At 39.6% G+C, this 20,937-nt stretch overlaps 1 protein-coding gene across 1 annotated transcript in view; it reads right to left on the reverse strand.

Moving 5' to 3' along the window:
- si:ch211-210g13.5 (inactive phospholipase C-like protein 2) overlaps positions 1–20,937 on the reverse strand; it is a 117,557-nt gene that overhangs the window by 31,205 nt on the left and 65,415 nt on the right. The window contains exon 2 of the mRNA XM_036589558.1: positions 8,789–11,278. Coding sequence (XP_036445451.1) covers positions 8,789–11,278 — 2,490 coding nt within the window. The remainder of the gene's footprint in view (positions 1–8,788; positions 11,279–20,937) is intronic.

Consider the following 20,937-nt stretch of genomic DNA (forward strand, 5'->3'; position numbering starts at 1 on the left):
TCACAACTTCAGCCAAGCTAACTGGCTTTCTGCCCTGAAAGCCTAAAAGCATCACACATCCTTGTGTGTCTCACTTCTAACCTAAATGCCAATTGTAAACAGCCAAAATCTAGCTGACCTGCTTCTACCAGTCATACACAGCCCCACACACGTACACTCCCCTACACACGTGTAGTCATGCATGTTTCTTCATCTTCTATAAATTAGAACCTGATCAATACACTCTTTAACCAATATAATCAGCAGAATTACCATTTACACAGCAAGTAAGTAGCTTTTGTCAAGTAAAACATACAGTGTATCTTAATTTGCTTTTGTTTTAAATTTGTTTTGAACTTGAGTTCAACACTTAAGGTTAAGTTAAAAAGTTATGTAATAAGGTTAATTACGGTCATCAAGTTTGGTCAAATTAAGTGTTTTGTTGATTTTTCATCCAGTTTAAATAAGACATGCACTTCTGCACATTTAAATGCACAATTACTATTTATTTGCTGAATTCGACATAAGGGAAAAAAAAGAAAACGTGGCCTGTGCAATTTTGTTTCTGTATATGTTAAATAATCTGAAGCTCTGCATCACATTTATATAACAAATATTTAAGTCCAGTCTCTGCAGAGAATGTATTAACTCATTTTCACTCAGAAAATCAACAAAACATTGACAGGGGGTGTTCAAACTTGTGCACCTGACTGTATACTAGGGGTGGGAATCTCTAGGCACCTCACGATTCGACTACAATTCAGAGAGCTGCGATGCGATTATATCATTTTTTTTTTTCTATACAGGATTTCTATTTTCTCACTGTGTGAGGACTTGGAGCTTTTAAAGCAAAGTATCTGTAATGATCCATAATGAATTTACTTCCAATATCTTTCATTAATAAAAAAAATGGAAGTGATGTGGGAAGTGAACTAGAAGACTCTCATTCACTGCGTTTGTCTCATCGTGACCGACATCAAATTCAGGCATTTAATTCAGACATTAAATACAGCATAACAAATTTTTTAAAGATGATTTGTATCTGAGCCTACCGCAAAATGCTTAGTATATCTAGACCAGAGTTTTTGCTGTTTGGTTGAGTTTAAAAAATGCAACTGAGAACTGAGAATTGGCAATGACATAGAACTGGCCAACATTAACAGAATTTTTTGCTGCCTAAACTGTCCAAAAGTCCAAAATACTTCATATCAGTCATGCCCTCAACCTTTTCCTCTGGAGGCTGAATATTTTTGCCCTGGAGGTCTATTGTTTATGCTCCATCTACAGCAGTGGGCTTGGTGAATGATGTCTGGATTGTGAGTCTGACCAGCTGTCCTTCACACTCCTGACCTCTGATCTGTGGTTGAGCTTTAAAGATTCTCCCTCTCTCTCCCTCTCTCTGCATGTGACTGGGGTGTGAGTTAGATTAACAGTTTGTTTAAACTCAAGAAGAGAGGAAATATGCACTGGGACGTTTACTTCCCACAAGGGAACGATCTGCTGCCTCAGAACACATGGAGACACACACATGCACACAGTTTTTTTTGTTCTCATGTATAATGCACTTTCCTCTCCTTTACATCACCCTTTCCTCCTCCAGTTTAATGACCTCTCCTATCACGGTTCAAATCCCACGATTAACACACACTCAACACACACTGACTGAGAGCGCGGGAAAATGCTGCTTCCGGGACACGTCTGGATAATTTGTTCCAGACACTTTCTGTGTGTGCGTGTGTGTGTGTGTGTGTGTGTGTGTGTGTGTGTGTGTGTGTGTGTGTGTGTGGTGTTGTAGAAGCTGTCCTCATATTTCCTTGTACCACCAATCCCTCTAACTTCAACCTCTCAAAATGCTGGCTTATTATCAAGATATTAATCTTAAGACGTATTCAATAACTAATAAAAGGCTTAAGATGCATGTAAAAATAGGGCTGGGCAGTATGATAATATTTATCATTATCGTGATAAATTATGGCACAATTTGCAACAAAATGCTTCTCATAATATGAATATCATCAGAACTTAACCCTTGTGTGGTGTTCAGGTCTGTGGGACCCATTTTCAGTGTTTACCGAAAGCAAAAATTATGTGATTTATTATTATTTCAACCTCAGATTCCTTGGCCTTTACTCATTTTCTGTGAAGAACATACAAAATAGCACATTTTCAATGACTTCACACTGTACAGCCCATACACATTTATATTACACATGTGGTGTTGGGGTGAACCGCGGGGAATAAAAGTGTGGAGGTGCTGTGTCCCATCACTCTGTTCTCCTCCTACATGGCCTGCTGTTAGCGTGTGTGTGTGTGTGTGTGTGTGTGTGTGTGAGGGCTGACAACATGGACAGGCTACTGACTGGCTACAGCTGCTAAAGGAGAACCCTACACTGGCCACTTGTGATATTTTAAACATCTGGTATTTTTACATAAATTGTTATGGCTGTATTGATTTAAAAAAACAATAATGGTGTGGTGGGTCCACCAGACCACTGAGTAACAAAAACATCAACACCACACAAGGGTTAAAAAAACACTTTTCATCTGCTTGTATTGTTTCAAAGTGGGCATGATTAGTTATGTTTAACTGGATTTAGTGTAGCGCAGTATGTAAAATGTTGAAAAAAAATTCACTGTATTTCTAGGTTTTGATGGTACTTTTAAAGGCGTCATGTGACACTCACCCACATCATGGCTCAAAGGGCTCACTGGACACGCGCTGGAAAAAATGATGCATGCTACCTACTGATTTGAGAGCAATTATCGATAATTATCAATAAACTAATTTGCAAACAAATTAGAAAGGATAAAACATACCAGCAAAACAATAGCACCACATTAAAAATTCAGTTATGAAATGCTCACAATGTTTTTTTTTTTTAATTCAACATTTGAAAAATCAATAAAAGAGTAAAAACAAAATAAATAAAATAAGATAAAGGCAGAACAGGCTGACATCTAATCAGATATCTGTTACTATGCAGTTTATGCTGTCACTGTACAGTGTTTTTGGTGTTTACAGGCTCTCTACAAATGATGATATCCATAATGGATTCATACTGTGATACATATCACGAATCATCATAATAAAAAAAAATAATATGTAATTAATGCAGTTGGAGTGATGAAGTGTGCCCCCACATATGAGTTTAAAAGGTCAAGAATGATGTATGATTTTGGTAATTATAAACCATTTAGTTGCACTTTTGTTTAAGTCAGTCCTGTTAAAATATGTTGAGATGCCGTATTGGAACATTTGTACATGTATTTGGAGACATGAAGTTTCAACCCGAATAAATGATTGAATGAAGGTTACTGTCACAAGCACTTAGACTTGTATGTGGGTCATGTCTGCTGTCATGACCATCAAAACCTGCACAAAAGGATCTTACTTCTGTTCATTCTGCACTGTGTGTTCTGTCTCAGGGTCAGAGCTGCACAACACTGCCAACATACTATAATAACACATACTGTCACTGTCGTGCATTGATGTGATGACATTTTACTGGGATTTGAGTAATTTTTGACCATTTCTGTTAGTCCATTTATCATGAAATGTCCACACAATGTTAAATTCTGTGACATTTTTAAATGGTCTAAGAAATAAAAACAACAAAAAAAAACAATTTACAAGGTTTGATATTACATAAATGATATAGCCTTTTGATACACAGTCCAACTGCAATATGCCTTTTAATATATTAATAAAATGAATGCTGTATGACCTTACTAAAGGTGCCTTGACAAAACAAAACACCTAGATAAACTCATCAGACACATCTGAGATTGATCAAGCTGCTTACAGCACAAATCATTTGCATACTGTAGCCTTTTGTGGTATTAGGACTGTAAAGGCCAATATAATGATAGTGATATGATATACTGTTCAGCTCCACTCAGGAAATTCACTGAAGTAATGTCAAAGCTGAAATCTGTCAACAAAACAGATCTCTGTAACATCCTTATCTCTTCCTTATCATGCATGAGCAAATCCAATCTCCATCAATATATTATAAATGTCTCATATGCCTAGGAGATGTTTATGTGATATCTGATGCATGCATGCATGCCCTGTTTATTGCTGACTTTACACTGTAAAACGTGTTCTGAGCTGCATACAACACAATTTCCGTGCAACTTCACAGCTACACCAAGCAATCAGAAAACAATCAAAGTTGCATGCACCATGTAATTACTCCACTAGTTAGTCAAAGCAGCAACTAACATGTTTCCACATCATTCTCACTATATAAAGTTGATCATGTGATGTGTATGTGTATTTTGATTGGCTGTTTCATGAAACTTGTTCGTAAAGTTAAGAGGCTTGCAAATGCTGCAGTTGAGTTTCAAGTCAGTTACAGGACGCTTTACATTATGTAACTCAAGTTTAATTTACTTTCACGCAGGTTTAAAGCAACTAACGCTGCATGGAAGTTTCACTGTGTAAAGCCAGTCTTATCACTTTCTCATAATGAAAACTCAATAGTCCAATAAAGACGACACATGGCCTGTGACCAATTTATTCAAAGTCACTTAATCTAGTTCAGCAACAACATATAATATTCCGTAACAGTGGAACAGAGAAACTGTGGTAGTTTATGACTCTAGTTTATGACTAGAATGTACCCCCTGCTACAGATAAAGAAAAGAAATGAAATAGACGTTAAACTAAGCTAAACTCATTATTTACAGCATGTTGTGGGTGAAGTGCCTCCTTTAGAGGCACCATGGCATCACTCATGGTAATTCTGTAGCAGCTATAGAGAACTGCTCCTGAAGCAGCACTATAGCTGAATGCACATAGTAAAAGAAAAATAGGGTGATAAAGAAATAACCTTAGTTCATTAAATAAAAACAAACATATCTTCTATTTAAAGTTGATTGCTGGACTCATAACAGAAACTGACAGAATATACTCTTAACACCAATTGTGGAAGGTATACTGGTATTAAAGTACATACTGGTGTGATCTTGTCTCATGTCATGGATTTTACAATATTGTGCATACCATGATCAGCCATTGTGCTAAACCACAAGTAGCCCCTGCAACAATATAAACTGTACTGTAGCTTGAAGCAGATTTCCCTAGTTGGTGAAAACGTTAGGGGCCTGAAAGGTAATTCAGTCAGAGGAACGAATTAGACAATTTCCATTATTTACAATGAGCATTTATGAATATATTTTAGACCAGCTGTAAAGTGTGAAATAGTGAGAAAGTAAAAAAAAAAGTTAGCTTGGCCAAAACGCAACATCGTCAAATAAATCAGAACAGGTTTGATTTCATCTTTTTTTTATGTTGAATAAAACTAGCTCAATTGCTCGTAACCACTTGAAGTATTTTTTTAGGTATATCCGACAGTATATCCGAGTTCATATCAGCCACCCATATTTTATTTTTGGTTCACTGACTGATTCACTCGCTTCTCTGCCATTTCTCTGTTTTTGCCTTGAAAGTTCTGAGGCCCTTTCCACTGCCTACTTCATTCGTCAGCCACTGGTGTCACTGCTTGCACAGCATCAGCATTGTCCTCAGGCTAACAATGACCTGACTGATCCATAAAGTCCCAAGCATGCAGCATTTTTGTCTATATTGGAGTCAGTTCTGTTATAATGAAGAAGAAGGCCTGGCTACGTCAGGCTAAATTAGCAGGCCAAAGGGAGGGAATAAATCTTTAACTATACAGAACTCAATAAAAAGCTTTTCAAAAAGTTCATCACATCCCAGTGACTGTCCAAGAAAACACTAAGCGATGTTCAGATTTGCCGCAGAGGTTAGAGAAATGAAAGAACAAAGAAACAAAGAAAAAAAAAAAAAATAACAGGGAGTGAGTGGAGGGAAAGCTCAGTGAGGACATATGTTTTTTCCTTCTAATTAGCTACCAGGGAATCCCTTGAGGTTTGAGTGCTCTTAAATTAGTCGCAGCAATACTTTAGTTTAGGAACTCTCCAACCAGATTTGCTGCATGCTGCCAATAAATTGAGAAACAGCATTGCTGAATCAGAGTTATACATGTTCAAGCATGACTTTAAACTTTATGTTCTATGATCAATAATGCAGAAATATAACTGAACTTAACAGACAAAATAACAAACTCTTGCAAAACATGTTAGCATTATGACTGCATGCTGCACTCTAGCTATGCCATGTCTAATCAAGTTTTAACCTGAACTGTCGCCTTTTATTAATCTTTCGTGAGATGTAAATATTAAGTAATTAGGCCAACAAAGCATTTCCTTTAAAGAGGAAAACACCACATTAGTGCAGAGAGAATCACAATGAAATCTTTTAATTCCCTTGGCTTCCAGGGCATCACCCAAACCACTAATGAGCTTCACTACAAAAAACTACCTCCCTCCCCCCGCCCTCTACATTTCTCACTCTATCTCTCTCTCTCTCACTCACACACACACACACACACACTCTCTCTAATTGAGGGTCTATCCTCTTGTATACCCTGTTTGCATAATGCCTTTTGAGGTGCCTGTTATATCAGACACATAAAAAGTGCTCTTGCCTCACTCAAGCTCGTGTTAAAGTCCCAATCATGAATGACGAAAACTGCTCCTTGGTCAGCCTTGGACTATTTCTGATTTTATTAGCGGAGAGGACGGTACTTAAAGTAATTGCTGAGTTTTGATGTTACCAGCATTCAAAGAGCCCACTGAAAACACACATTTAGAGGTACCATAATAATTCACAATACAGGCCTGTTGAACAACTCACAGGTCATAGGCATGTGTGTTATGGTTATTTTCAGTGCTTGAACATTCCACAGGAAAATAAAATGAATACTCAAGTATTCAAGTATTCAAATGTACATAGACTCTTCACAAATTATCCCTTGTTAAATATAAAAATATTTGTACATAGCAGAGAGTTTTTTCTTACATAGGTTTCTCCTGTCTCTATATTTTGTGTATATTTAATATATTTCAGTTTTAGTATTTTCCTTTGAATGTGAATGCCCTAACATGTTGTGCAAATGACAAATAAACTTGAAACTTGAAGTACATTGTTAGTTTAAAGTGCACAATGTGTGCTTATAAATAATTGCTAGATTCATAACAAGTGCAAGTTTTATAACACGTGACCGCAAACTGGAAATCACAAGTTTTCCTTCCGTACAGTAGGGCTGCAACTAATGATTATTTTGTCGACTAAGCTGTTAATTATTTTTTCGATTAGTCGATTAGTCAACGATTATTTTTTGTTATGCCCTCCATCTCTGCTTGTCCACTTCATTAAATGTATTCGTAACATTAATACGTGTAATCATAATAAAAGTGAAACAAACAAATTTCATAATACAAATTAAGGTGCAAGAAGGCTTTCAAACGAAGATAATCTGTAAAAATGTAACTGAAAATAGCAGCCTTAGACCCAGCATAGGGGACTGTTAAGTTGCAGGTGCTCTGGAGCGAGGCTGGCTCTCTTCTTTGAGGTGATGTTCCCACACATTAGCTAACATAACTGAAATAGCAGTCTCTTAGCAAACACAATCCATGAGACCTTGTTGTCCAACAGGTAAAGTAACCAGGAAATGTCTGCAGCACAGAATGTTTAACTATTATTTCATCATGAATTAAATTTTTGTGTATACGGTTTTCTGTTTAATTTTCATGGTTTATTTAGTGTATTTTGCTGCATGACACGCACAGAGCATGGAAAAAATCAGCACCCAGTCTATTCTCTAAACACTTCTGCTCTTCAGTGCGGTGTCTGGGACTCTGCCGCTTCGTACGCGCATCCTGTGTGAAAGCCCTGATCACTTGGGCAACGAAATGAAAAGCAAGACGCTGCACAGACGCAGTATGTGTGAATTAGACATCAAGGATTCAAGGTGCTTGCGTTTCAGATGCCTATGCATCACCATAGTGCTGCCGTGAAATTCGACTTGTTTTGAAAGTCTGAAAGCTCCCATCTGAAAGTTTTGGCCTTGATTTTTTGCCTCGCCTTCCTCACAGTCTCTCCGCCACACCATCATTCAATATGTTCTTCATTAGTACAGAATGCAGTCGTGCCAATGGAAGCGATGCTGCCCCCAGCACTTCCCATAGTGCGTTGCAACTTAACGACGCATCGACAATGAAATTCTAAGTCGACAAATTTTTATAATCGACGTTCACGATAATGCCGACTAATTGTTGCAGCCCTACTGTACAGTGACATTTTTTGAGTGGAGGTTGTTTCATATCAGGTAAAACCTGATATTATTGGTTAATATTATTTTCCGTGTCCGCTGGTGCACAGTGATGCAATAGAAACATTTTCAAAGTAGGCAGCAGTCTTTACACTTCAAACAAAGATTATGGTGAAGCAATAATGTTGTCAATGCAGTAGTGTGGCATGAAGAATTGTGCTTAATATGGCTAGGGACATGAGCTAACAAGGTAAAAAAGGTCCTTTTCGATTTCAGGTTGACATTAAAGAGAGTATGCTTATAAATTTATAAGGACACTTTTCCTATTAGATGTTCTTGTACTTGTTACAGAATGCCATAGTATTCTATAATGACTGTAGCCATATTTCTTTTCTTTTCATCTACATTGGTCCCAGAATGTCCCCTGTCCTGGGTTTTCCCTGCTTCCAACACATCTGATTCAACTTAACAGCTACTTAACCACTTCCTGAGTTGAAAGGAGGGGTGTTAGAGCAGAAAAACACAAGTCCAGAGTTGGGAACCTATGGTCTAGTTTAAGGAGAAAAATAATATTTAGTTGCAGTAATTAAATAACTCAAATTACTTTGTGCTTTTTGGAATCCTATTTCCATTATCATGCATTGTCTTCTTTTCTACATTGGTCTTACCTGCACATTTTCCCGCAAATCCGTTGCCTCTCTTAGTGGCTGTGTGGAAGCCCTGAAGAGTTCATCCACTACTTTGATCCCAGTGGTCTTGGTCGAAGTGTACTCCCTAGCCTTGCGGCCTTTCCTCACAGAAAGACCCCTCTTGTGAGCTTTGCCACCACCACGCCTATTCGTAATGGCCACGTGAACAAATAGCGTGGTGTTGGGCAAGAACTCTCCTGTAAGTGACTGCAATGGTACATGCCGGTAACCTGGCTGCAGGCACTCAAAGGGAATTGTGTACTGGCCAATGAATTCATCACCAATGTAGTCATCATCAAGGACTACGAAACGCAAAACTGCCAGTTCAGGGAGATTGATCTGGAACTCAAAGCTCTCATCAAAGATGGGATTGTCACCGTTTTGCGATACAGTCTTTGTGCGCTGCTCAGCACAATCTGCAGGGATCCCATGAATCTCCACATAGATGTATGGCTCAACCACATCACCTTTTGCTGCTGAGCCTCGAGGTTTTGGCAGGTTTTGGCCACTGATCACCTTGATGTGGAGGAGCTGGGCTGACACTCCAGGTAATGAGTCACGAGCGTTGGCACTGAAGTATGAGACCTCCTCACGCATTATAGCAGGGCGGAGAACATATCCGCAGTTGCCATTTTGCCTGAACCAGCCCAGATTAAGGTCCATCATCAAGCCGGGGGTCTGGTAATTCATGGCCACGATTTGACAACCGCATTTCCAAAAGTCTTGTGGGTTCATATTGCTGGCATCAATGCGCATGGGTGTTGGGAATACCCGTGACAGAAATCGCTTGTTATAGCAGACAAAGTCCTCAGGGAACTCATTAGCAAAGCGGTTAGCATCCACCTCGTTGAAAGAACATATTTCCCAGTACTTCTGTTCCCTCTTGGATGACTCAAAGTCTCGAAACTGAACAGATTTGCAAAGGGTAACAAGGTCGGACAGTTCCTTGCAAAGTCGCAGCCTCTTACAGCCAATGCCGTTGAGCTGGTCCTTCTCATCCGCGCCGACCATACGCCGTGACATCTCAAGCCCCTCCTCCTCGTCAGTCACCTCTCCCTCAGAATCCTGGGTGTCAGGTGGGAGGCGCTTCCCTTTCAGAAGGACCTTACCTTTCAGCTTCTCAGGTGAGGGCAGGTAGTGTTCATCCAGACTCGGAGGTTCTGTGTGGAGTTTGTCCCCCAAGATTTTCTTCATATGCTGGGCCATGACCCTTTGTTGTGGGACACTGCAGTGCGTCACCAGGCACAGGATCAGAGGATACTCAGAGCTCTCAAAGGCATACTGGTTTATGACGTCGAGGACTTTGGAAAAGGCCAGCTGGGATGCCACTGAGCTGCCAACATAGACCACAGGCTCACAGTCGGGGCCATCCCACACAACTACCTCCAGGCTACGGCAGCCCATGCGCAGGGCACGGACGTAGCTGCTGATGTCTGAGGAGCCCCAGTAGTGGTCCTCCAGCAGGGAAGCGTTGTGCGATGAGTTGATGTAGTAGTGAGACAGGGGCTGTGTCATGTCCTGACAAACACGCTTGTGCTGTGGATCGAAAATGTGGCACTCGGACGACAGGAGGTAGTGTGTGAAACCATCGATAGACAAGTAGCCGCGGTCTCGACCTTCTGCTGAAGGCTCATACTTGTGCACAATTTCACGGCACATCTCCTCCGTCACGCCCTCCACTCCCTGCTCAACTTCCACAAACAGCATCAAGTCCTTTGAATCCAGGTACTCCTTGTTGCTAGAAAACTGCACCAGGAGGAAAAAGATTTCAGGCCTTGTGCACAATTCACAGTACACCTCTACAAACGTGTCTAAGTCGATGCCCTCGCCATAGCAATCTTTGGCCTTCTGAAGTTCTTTGAATTTCAACTCAATGCGGGACTCCCTCATGCCTGGATTAAGTCCCTTGATAATTTGCGTGGCACGGAACAGGTCTATGTGTCCCTGCCTCTCGATGTCAGCCAGCTCAAACACAGAGCCAATCCAGGACGTTCTTACGCTCGACTGGCTGGGTTCAACCACACCAACTGTGTGTCGCCCATACGACACCAAATAGCGTAGTCCCATTACCCAGGTGCTGACCACATCTGCTGTGCTTGCCACTAAATCCAGAGACTCATAATTGTCTCCATAAATGATTGAGAAAGCACACTCATCTGGAAATTGATCAGAGAGACCGTTGCTGCGTAGGACAGGGGTCTTCTTCCCCAGTCGCACTTCTTTAATGCTCTTGATCTCCAGTTTCGCCTTTTCGGAGTCCTTTTTTGATGGCTCCCAGCGGAGCCAGCGCAGGTCTGGGTCCAGCAGGAAGTATCGGTTGTACATGCGGGAATTGGAGCGAACTTTCTTCATCTCGCATCCCTCCAACATGAAGGCCATGCAGGCAGCAGTGCTGTTCATCTTGCGGTCACTCGGCATAGAACTGAATGAGACCGTCTTCTTCCTCACCTGCCGTTGCTTGGAACTGTTCTGCAGAGAGAGCAAGACAAGTAAGGTCAGTATAACTGGTACAGATGAAAACATACCTTAAATTACATTCATTACATAAGGATATCTACATAATAGTGCAGATAAAATAGAAATACTAGATGAACAAGGAAAGTGTTCCAGTGTTACAAAAGACACAAGCACTGCGCATGACAGCACATTTCAAACAAGGAAAAGCTGCGAAACAGCAGTCAGGGAAAGTGGATGCTTGTGACAGACTATTAGCTTGAAAACACAGAACACTCAACTTTAAAGTGACCACTAAATCAATTTACTCAACCTGCCTGACCCAGTCTCAATTAAGACTGTACATCATAAGCTTAAATACTTGCTGCCATTTCAAAACCACAGGTGGACCAAAGCCACTCAAAAAAGAAAAACACATGACATTTAAGAATGCGACATTTAAGAAATGAACGCCAGGAGGAAGTAAATTATTTACCAGCAGGATAGGATAGTTAATTCCACTTGGTTGCTTGAAATAAGTGTCCTTGCATGTTACAGAACTGAGCTCATTAAAAGAAATAGTATATTGACATTAGATACCTCCCAGGTATTTTTCTTGCTTACTGATCTCAGAGAAGCAAAATAAAGACTATTTGCTATAATAGACTTAAGATAAATTATATTATGATAAAATATATTACATTCTTTTTCTTCCTCTACAACTACAGTCCACAGCCTGTCTCAGAATTTACATTCACATTAGTACACCAATGGTCCAGAATTCACATGAACATATATATCAGTACATGTTCTGGGACGTACAGGGAAATCCTGAGAGATATTTTCAAAAGCGTGGCTAGGCAATAGGTATAAAAACATGCTGTGCATGAGATATCAGGCCTGGGGATATCAGGAGGGAGAGTGAAAAGAAAAGAGAGATAGATAGCAAGAGACAGAATAATGCGAGTGTGAGTGGTTTCACCCTAGGTGAGGTGTGGTCAGGCATTACCAGTTGGTGGAGCACACGTCACGAGCCACAATTGCATATGCGCACACATACACACACCATGAATTATGCAAATAAACAAGATGTCCTGCTTGCCGAGCCAATGATGAGGTGGATTATAAAGTGAATCCAGCATGTTGTGGCATAACCACAAGAATCTAACCGAGCTGTCTAATAACAGTTTCCTCATGTTACATCATTATTTAAGGAGCAAACACTGACACAAGGGAACACATCATTAATACACACTAAACCCATCTTATAAATAAGCATGCAGGCCATTGACGCTGCAGTGGATTGGTTACCTGGTTACCTAGTCATCCTCCAGTCATACTTTGGCTTTTGCTTCTTCCCAATAAACTAAGGGTGGGTGATACTGCAATAATATCTTAAATACTTGAAAATATCAAAAGATGCAATATGTATCACGATACTTAGTAGGAACGAGTCAGAATTTTGAATTTTCAAAAAGCCATGAAATTTTTAAAATCAAAAAGTAAACGAACATTTTGGCCAAAAAAAGTGTCTCTTTCTTTTTACATATTTTCATACCTAAAAACTAAGAGATGTCAACACACCACTAGAGGCAAGTGTAGAAACTTTTCTTGCTTGTGGTCAGTTTCTTATCTATTTAGTCCAAAGAAGCATAGAAAGTAGGGCTGTAACAATACAATGTATTGTATTGTATCAAATTGTATTGCAGACTTTTGTATTGTTGTCTCATTACTAGCACGTTAGCTTGTGGCTTGAGTATTGGATTGGCACAGTACAAAGCACAGTTTTAGTTTTAAATATTGTGCTTTTACAATGTTGAACATGTACTAAAGATAGAAACACTGACATATTAGCCACATTTTCAGCCACTCCTTATTTTTGCTGTATTGGAAAATGGATCAAACTGAAACACCACTGTATCGTATCAATCAAATAAATTTTCTTTGTTACACTCCACATAGAAAGACTACTTCAGCCGGCTGAATCTTGAGATAACAAAGCGCAGCTACAGCACACTGGAAGCCTCACAGAGAAGCACCGATAAACAACAAGCTCAAGTTCTGTACTCGTACAGATTTAATGGGATAAAACATCACCATTGAGGGAACGTATCAGCTAAAATGTATGAAAATGTGACTAGGCTGGTAACGTTAGCTGTGGTGAACAGATGCTTAGCATTTGTCTATTTATCTTTAAAGGGCCCATTATATGAAAAACTAAATTTCTGAATTCAAATAATAAATAGTAATTTTATTTATTATTAATAAAAGAGTTGATGTAGTGGGTAAATACTGTTAAAGTTTTAAAACTGTTTCCTCCGCAGTCCATACAATCCATACAATCCATTTATGGAAACTAAACCGTAAAAGCAGTTTTAAATTCACGTTTTTCTGCAATTTTTCGAAAACCAACATATTTACATTAATACACCTACTGAACGTATAGCAGTTTGGCTCCGCCTATTCACACTGAAATTATAATGAGTGTTTTAACCCGGATTGCGTTCTGAATGAGGTACAACACAGAGCAGCCAATCAGAACAGAGCTCAGTCACATATATCAGTCTTAAATGCACAGCAACCAAAACAGTCTGTCATATTCCTTTAGATGCCATATTGCTTAATTGTTCTACAGACCCTGAAGGAAATGAAGCAGAAGGATTGTGACATGCAATCAGAGAGTGTTTTAGGCTTTATGTAGAGCTTGTACAGGTGTCACTCTTCGATAAAGAAGGAAGCAAGCGATGTTGCTCAGATGTTGCTATGAAAAGCAGGCAAAGCAGATATATATCTATGTCTATACCATTAAAGCTCGGAAGCAATTACCTCACCACAAAGTTTGCCTTTGGTATTTATGCAGAGGTTAGATGCTAACGCTTCAGACATTAGCATCATATACACAAGCACACAGTCATGAATGTCTTTACAGCCAGGAGAAACATCAAAATGGAACATGAGACGTGGTTCTGAATACAAACTCCTGTCTGTGCCTGCTGCTTCTATGAAGATGTAGCAATGTGCATGTGGTTATGCATGTATATGCCTGCTGCTTCTGTGGAATCTCTTGGACCTTGGCCATATGAAGCCATATCAAGATCGGCCTTGGACAAAAACGCTTTGCTAGAAAAGACTGGTCATACTTTCATGCTAAATAACTAAGAATGTGTTCACGGCATTAGGCGAGAGTGGAGGCTGTTTAAAAAGAGGAAATGACTGGCCGTTTAGGTCAGACCTCAAAAATAGTGAGAGTAATGCACTGCAGCAACAGAAACAATAATGAAAAATCAAGTACATTCTACTTCTAGAAAAGAGGCTAAGCAGCCAGAGGCACTTATTATTTAGTAATGGTGTAAATCTGATCTCATAGTGATCCAATTCAGTTACGAGTCTGAATTTGTACACGTGTCGGTGCTCAAGCACTCTTTCAGTATGTATCCACCCCTGATGCTGATGCAAAAAGTGTCTATTTCTGCTATTTCATTGAATCTATTCTGTTAATAAGGCAATGCTGTTGTTGCATTTCTATGATATGTACAGAAAGTGATCTAACAAAGCCAAAATTTGGGGATTTTTATTGAATTTGTTTTACAAACTACTGCAGTGAAGAAAACACATGTACAGGAATCATAATTCAGTCGCAGGTTATCCTTACTCTGATTCAGGGGCTCAATTGTGGTCGGTAGGCTATAGCTTAAATACAGCAATCCAAACATTAAACTGTGTAAACTACAGAAGACCAGAAAGGCCATGAGCTGTTGCTATAATTTTCTGGATGGTTATCTTGAGATAACAAGATAGGTAACTCGTTATCTCAAGATAACAACTTTTGTTCTCTCAAAATAACAAGATAACTAACTCGTTATTTCAAGACAACAATTTTGTTATCTTGAAATAACGAGTTATGTATCTTGTTATGTCAAGATAACAATACAGAAAATTATAACTACTTCATGGCCTCTGTAGTTCCTAAGTAAACAAAGTCTGCATGCAATTATATTTATCATATTAATATCTAACTTATGCATGTATGTGTGCGCAGTCATGCACTAAATTTACCTAAATCAATAACACCCAGTCCACATTTCAGTTCACATACTGATGACAGTAATTATCTTCATTTAATATCTATTATCTGTGTGTAAATGATGTACAAATTCAAATGAAGTAAATTTAATTTACCTTGTTCATTCTGCACGTCCCTGCATAAAACACTACGCTAACGAAAAAGCAATGTCAGCCTAATGGATGACTATTAGCATGCGGTGAAACACGTGCCACCATGTCTGTTAAGCTCTAATGATGTCTTTACCAGCTCAGTGCATTGTGATTTAGTCTGGGCCAAACGCTGATTCTGATGTTTTGATTTCATTATTAAACTTTAGGACAGGGTTTTTAATCCCGGTCCTGCAGTCGAATCACCACCTTCATAAAGCATCAGTGTATTTAATCCCCTATTATTTAGCATTCAGAGGACAGAAGAGGAACAGGCCATTCAGAACTGAAGAAGAAGCACGTCTACTCAGTCCTGTGTCCATCAGCCACACTGCCCAACACTGCACAGCTACACTGCTCTGGAGGTAGAATTAGAGTGGAGGGGTGAAAATGGGTGAAAGAGAGGAAGAGAGGTGTGTGTGAGAGAGAGGTGAGAAAAAAGAGACAGAGAGAAAGAGAGGGAAAGAGAGAGGGAGAGTGAAATGAGTGAAAGAGAGATGGAAGGAGAAGAAGAGAGGAAGAGAGATGGAAAGAAGAGAGGAAGAGAGATGGAGAGAAAGATAATGAGAAAGAGAGACAGAAAGAAAGATAATGAGAAAGAGAGAAGAGAGAAAGTCATGAAAAAACAGAAGGAAAGAGAGAAGAAGAGAAATGAAAAGAAAGATAATGTGAGAGGGTAGGAGAGAGAGGTTGAGAGAGGGCAAGAGAGGAACAGACATGAAGAGACAATGAGAGAAAGAAGAGAAAGAGGGAAAGAGAACCAAAGAGAAAGGAAGAGAGATGAAGAGAAAGAAAGAGAATAAGAAAAAGAGAAGAGAAAAAGGGAGAGAGAAGCAAAGAGAAAGGAAGAGAGATGAAAAGAATGAGAAAGCAAAAGGGAGGGAGAGAGAGAGGCAGAACGAGGAAAAGAGAAAGACTCTTCCTCAAAGACAAAGAGGGCGAGAGCAGCAGAGAGAAAGGAAGAGAGATGAAGAGAATGAGAAAGAGGGAGGGGCAAAGAAAAAGGGAATGAGAGAGGGAGGGAGAAACAGAGACGAGAGATAAAGAGAAAGAAAGTTACAAAGAGAGAGGGAAGGGGGGAGAAATAAAGAGAGGAAGAGAGATGAAGAGAAAGAGTGAGAAAAAGAGAGGGAAAGAGAAAGGGAGAGAGAAACAAAGAGGAAGAGAGATGAAGATGAAGAGAAAGAGAGAGAGAGGAAGAGAGACGAAGAGGGAGACAGCAAGAGGGAGAGAGAGAAACAGAGGAAGAAATAGAGGGAGAAATCATGAAGAACCTTTTCTGTATTCACTCATGGCATACAGATGATTAAGGGGAAACACCCCACACACACACACACACACACACACACACATATGTATGAACAGACTGAGGGAGCAATTCTGTACAACACAGAGCATGAAGTGTAACAGAATTAGTCTTTCTTTTGCCACAAGCTATTTACACTGGCATTACTGTCAACATCTGTGGAGTGTGTGTGCTAGAAAAGACACACACACACACAGAAAAAAAGGGTCTAAACCATCTGAAACTTTTAGTTAGTGGACATAATTCTCCCATTTTTAGACTCGACAGGCTTGGACTCCAGGATTTTTTTGCTTTTATTTTAAAACATTTACATTGATTCTACCTTGATGGACAAAAATGACCCTGTACTGTACCTTTTTTCTGACAGTGCATGCGTTACATACATAACTGGCGCACTACTGTTTAAAGGTCTGCAGTCATTTGTCTTACATTAATGTATTATATTATTTTAATATGAATAACTTTTTATTTCATTCAGTATTTTTTATTCAAACTAACTTACACAGTACAGATTAAAATAATTCAACACTAGAAGGTATTCACCCTGTCTTTTACCCACACATGTAGTATTCTTCAGTATTCAGTATTGTTTTAGGAACAATAATACTTTAAAAAATCCATTGAATGATAAATAATGTACTGTAATAATATACTTGAAGTTCTATGTTAGGTTACCTGCCTTGAACTTTCATTATCATATAAGCTCTACAGCTTCCTCAGTCATTACAGAACCATCTACAGCTCTGATCATCAATCTAAACACTTTTACTTTACTTCTTCTTTGTCTATATCCTCATACATTATCTGAACATTGTGAAGTCACACAATATTAAAATAATTTCATGATCTTATGAGCTTGGTTACCGTGATTTTACCACATTTACTGCATAGAAAGTGTTGTGCACACAGCAATGCACAACCTCAAGAGGCTTACTGCCTTCATTAATGCAAATACAATAAGAGAAAATGCACCAATGTATAATAAATAGTTTCTGCCAGCTCTGCCGTTGAGCAGTGTAGCTCATTAGCAGTAGGCTATGACTGCCAAGTAACATAATGGCCAAAGATTGTTTCATGAACAGCACAAGAGGTTTCAATAATTGGGTTCATTAATGCAGAATCCAGCTGATGTGTGCACACAAACGTGGCTCTGTCAGTCAGATTTTAGAACTGCTTTATCAATGATTCTATATTTTTATATTGCTAAATTTCAAATAAAGAACACAACATGCCCCGCCCCCCGCCTCTCTCCAGAGATACACACGCTGTGTCCTACAGCAAGCTGGACGAACACACATCACTGCTTATTCATTTGAAGGCATAATAAAAATCTCAATATCAAAAAGAATCCATCTTCTTTTAGGTTCATGTGTGGGTTTTTGATATGCATCACCTGTGCTGAATATTCCCCTGTGTGTATTGTCTGTTTGTTTGTGTGTGTGTGTGTGTGTGTGTGTGTGTGTGTGTGTGTTTGTGTCTCTCTAAAGTAAAGCTCTTTGATGATGAGCTTTGAGGTTTAAATACCTAATGAATGTGATTGATACTATGATTAAAAATCTGTTTACCTGTCCCTCTCTGTCTCTCACTCTCTCTCTCTCTCTCACTCTCTTACTCTCTCACTCTCTGGATGAGCCAATGTACTTTATCTGTCCTGTGTACCTGTCATGACCTCAAGGGCAGGAATAAAGGGAGGAGAGCAGAGAGAAGACAGATGAAGGGATGCACATTTTTCCATCTACACTCTGCAATGACAATGAAAAAGCAACGGTGAAGGAGTATGAACACATACATACACATGTGGGATGTTAAAATACATCTGAAGGTGACTGATTAAACTGCATCGATTTGAGAATGTTATCTATTATAACAGATTGGAAAAATGTTAAATAAATTATGCATACATTTTTTAGTTAAAATCACATTTCTAAATAGAAAATCCTTGGCTATATTTTGAAGTTGGATCGCCAAACAGAAGTTAAAGCCTGTAAACGGTGGAAAAGCAACATCTCACCCATCGTTTCACTGTAATAATGCAACTGAGAGCTGTTCAGAGTTACTTATCTTCACAGCGAAGGCTCGTTCTGCTCGTTACTTTGTTTGCTGATGATGCACATAATGCACGTGATTCATTCACATGACGTTACTGAGTACGATGTGCGCATGCGGGTCGTTTCAGGATGCCGGTTCGTTAATGACATTAATGACAGATTTGAATCACTTACCTAAATGGGTGTGAACCATGTCAGAGAGATCAGATTTGAGCATTGAGGAGTACAGAGGAGACCACATCACTGCTCTGTACATAGCTCCTAACAACACATTCCTGCCAATCTAAATTATGTAATGATAGCACTGCACATATGAAGTTATACACTATATGGACAAAAGTATTAGCACACCTACATATCAAACCCACAGAAGCTTTTATGGCATCCCATTCTAAATCCAAAGGCACTAATATGGAGTCGGTCCCCCCTTTGCAGCTATAACAGCTTCACTCTTCTGAGAAACTTTCTACAAGATTTCAGAGTGTGTCTGTGGCTAGTCAAGTTCTTCCACACCAAACTCACCCAGCTATGCCCTTATTGACCGTGCACTGGGGCTCCGTCACGCTGGAACAGAAAAGGGTCTTCCCCAAACTGATCCCACAAAGTTGGAAGCATACAATTGCCCAAAATGTCTTGGTATGCTGAAGCACTTAGATTTGCCTTCACTGGAACTAAGGGGCCCAAACCCTGAAGACAACCCCATAGCATTATACCCCCAAACCCTAAACCTAACCCAGACACTTGGCACAATGCAGTTTAACAGGTCATGTTCTCCTGGCATTCACCCAACCCAGACTCATTAATCAGACTGTCAGATAGAGAAGAGTCCAGTGGCGGCATGCTTTACACCAGTCCATGCCGTGGAAACCCATTTTGTGAAGCTCCTGATGCACAGTTCTTTTGCTGATGTTGCTTCCAGAGGCAATTTGGAACTCTTTAGTGAGTAATTCAACAGAGGCTTCAGCACTTGCCGACCCCACTCTGTGAGTTTGCGTGGTCTGCCGCTTTGCGGCTGAGCTGTTGTTGCTCCTAGACGCTTCCATTTCACAATAATAGCACTTACGATTGACAGGGGCAGATCTAGCAGGACGGAAATTTCACAAACTGACTTGCGGCAGTGGTGGCATCCTATGACAGCGCCATGTTTAAAGTCACTGAGCTCTTCAGTGCGACCCATTCTATTACCAGAGTTTGTCTATTGAGACTGCAATGGCTATGTGCTTCATTTTATCCACCTGTTAGCAATGGGTGTGGCTGAAACATCTGAATTCAATAATTACGAGGTGTGTCACAAAACCTTTGTCTATATAATGTATGATCTGTTCAGTCACTGCAGCCCCTAACAATGTGTTCACTGCAGAAACTTGCATTGCAATGCAGATCCAAAATACAGTTAATCGTCAGGTTCTGCATTCGTCTGAGAGCAATATGTACATCCCGTGTGTGTTTTCTGTTGAGATGATTATTATACATTTCCAGTCCAGGCCTGTCCCTCCTCCGACGGGATCAATTAGAATCCTGCCTGCAATGCTTCACTGCCTCCGTAAGCTCAATCCCAATATCGCTCCGAGTTAGAGCTCTTGTGTAAGGATGTGTATTCCACTGTGATTCCTCTTTAAGGCAGCTGCCCTACACACTGCAGTCAAGGTTACTCCAGCACAGATGATGATGGGCTGCGGTATCCAGGGAACACTATAGAACTCCTCCATCCCATAATGTACAGTACATGCCTTATAGTCTCTCTCTCCTTCACACCGCTGTGTACTGCACACTTCATATGGCTCAGATACTCCTGCTCCTTTCTCTACATGAAGCAAAGGTTTCTGCTTATAAACTTTTTTATTTCAAAGAAAAAAAGATGAGCACAAATGTGCATTATGCATAGTTCTAAAGGGAGATCTAAAAAGTATGTAAGCATGGGTGATATCACAATTATAATTGCTTAATAAAATTATCAACATTAAATAACTGTCATTTAAACTGATATTTGAAGAGGTTTTGTACTCTGGATGTTGCATGTCAGTAATTCTACTATTTTGTACACCTACAGAAATGAATATTATATTTCTCGTAATGGTAATCCAGATAGCTGTAGTGTTATCTTAGTTTAGAGTATGTAACTATATGTA

This window comes from Colossoma macropomum, unplaced genomic scaffold, assembly GCF_904425465.1.
Source record: "Colossoma macropomum unplaced genomic scaffold, Colossoma_macropomum, whole genome shotgun sequence".
In the NCBI taxonomy this organism is placed as follows: Eukaryota; Metazoa; Chordata; class Actinopteri; order Characiformes; family Serrasalmidae; genus Colossoma; species Colossoma macropomum.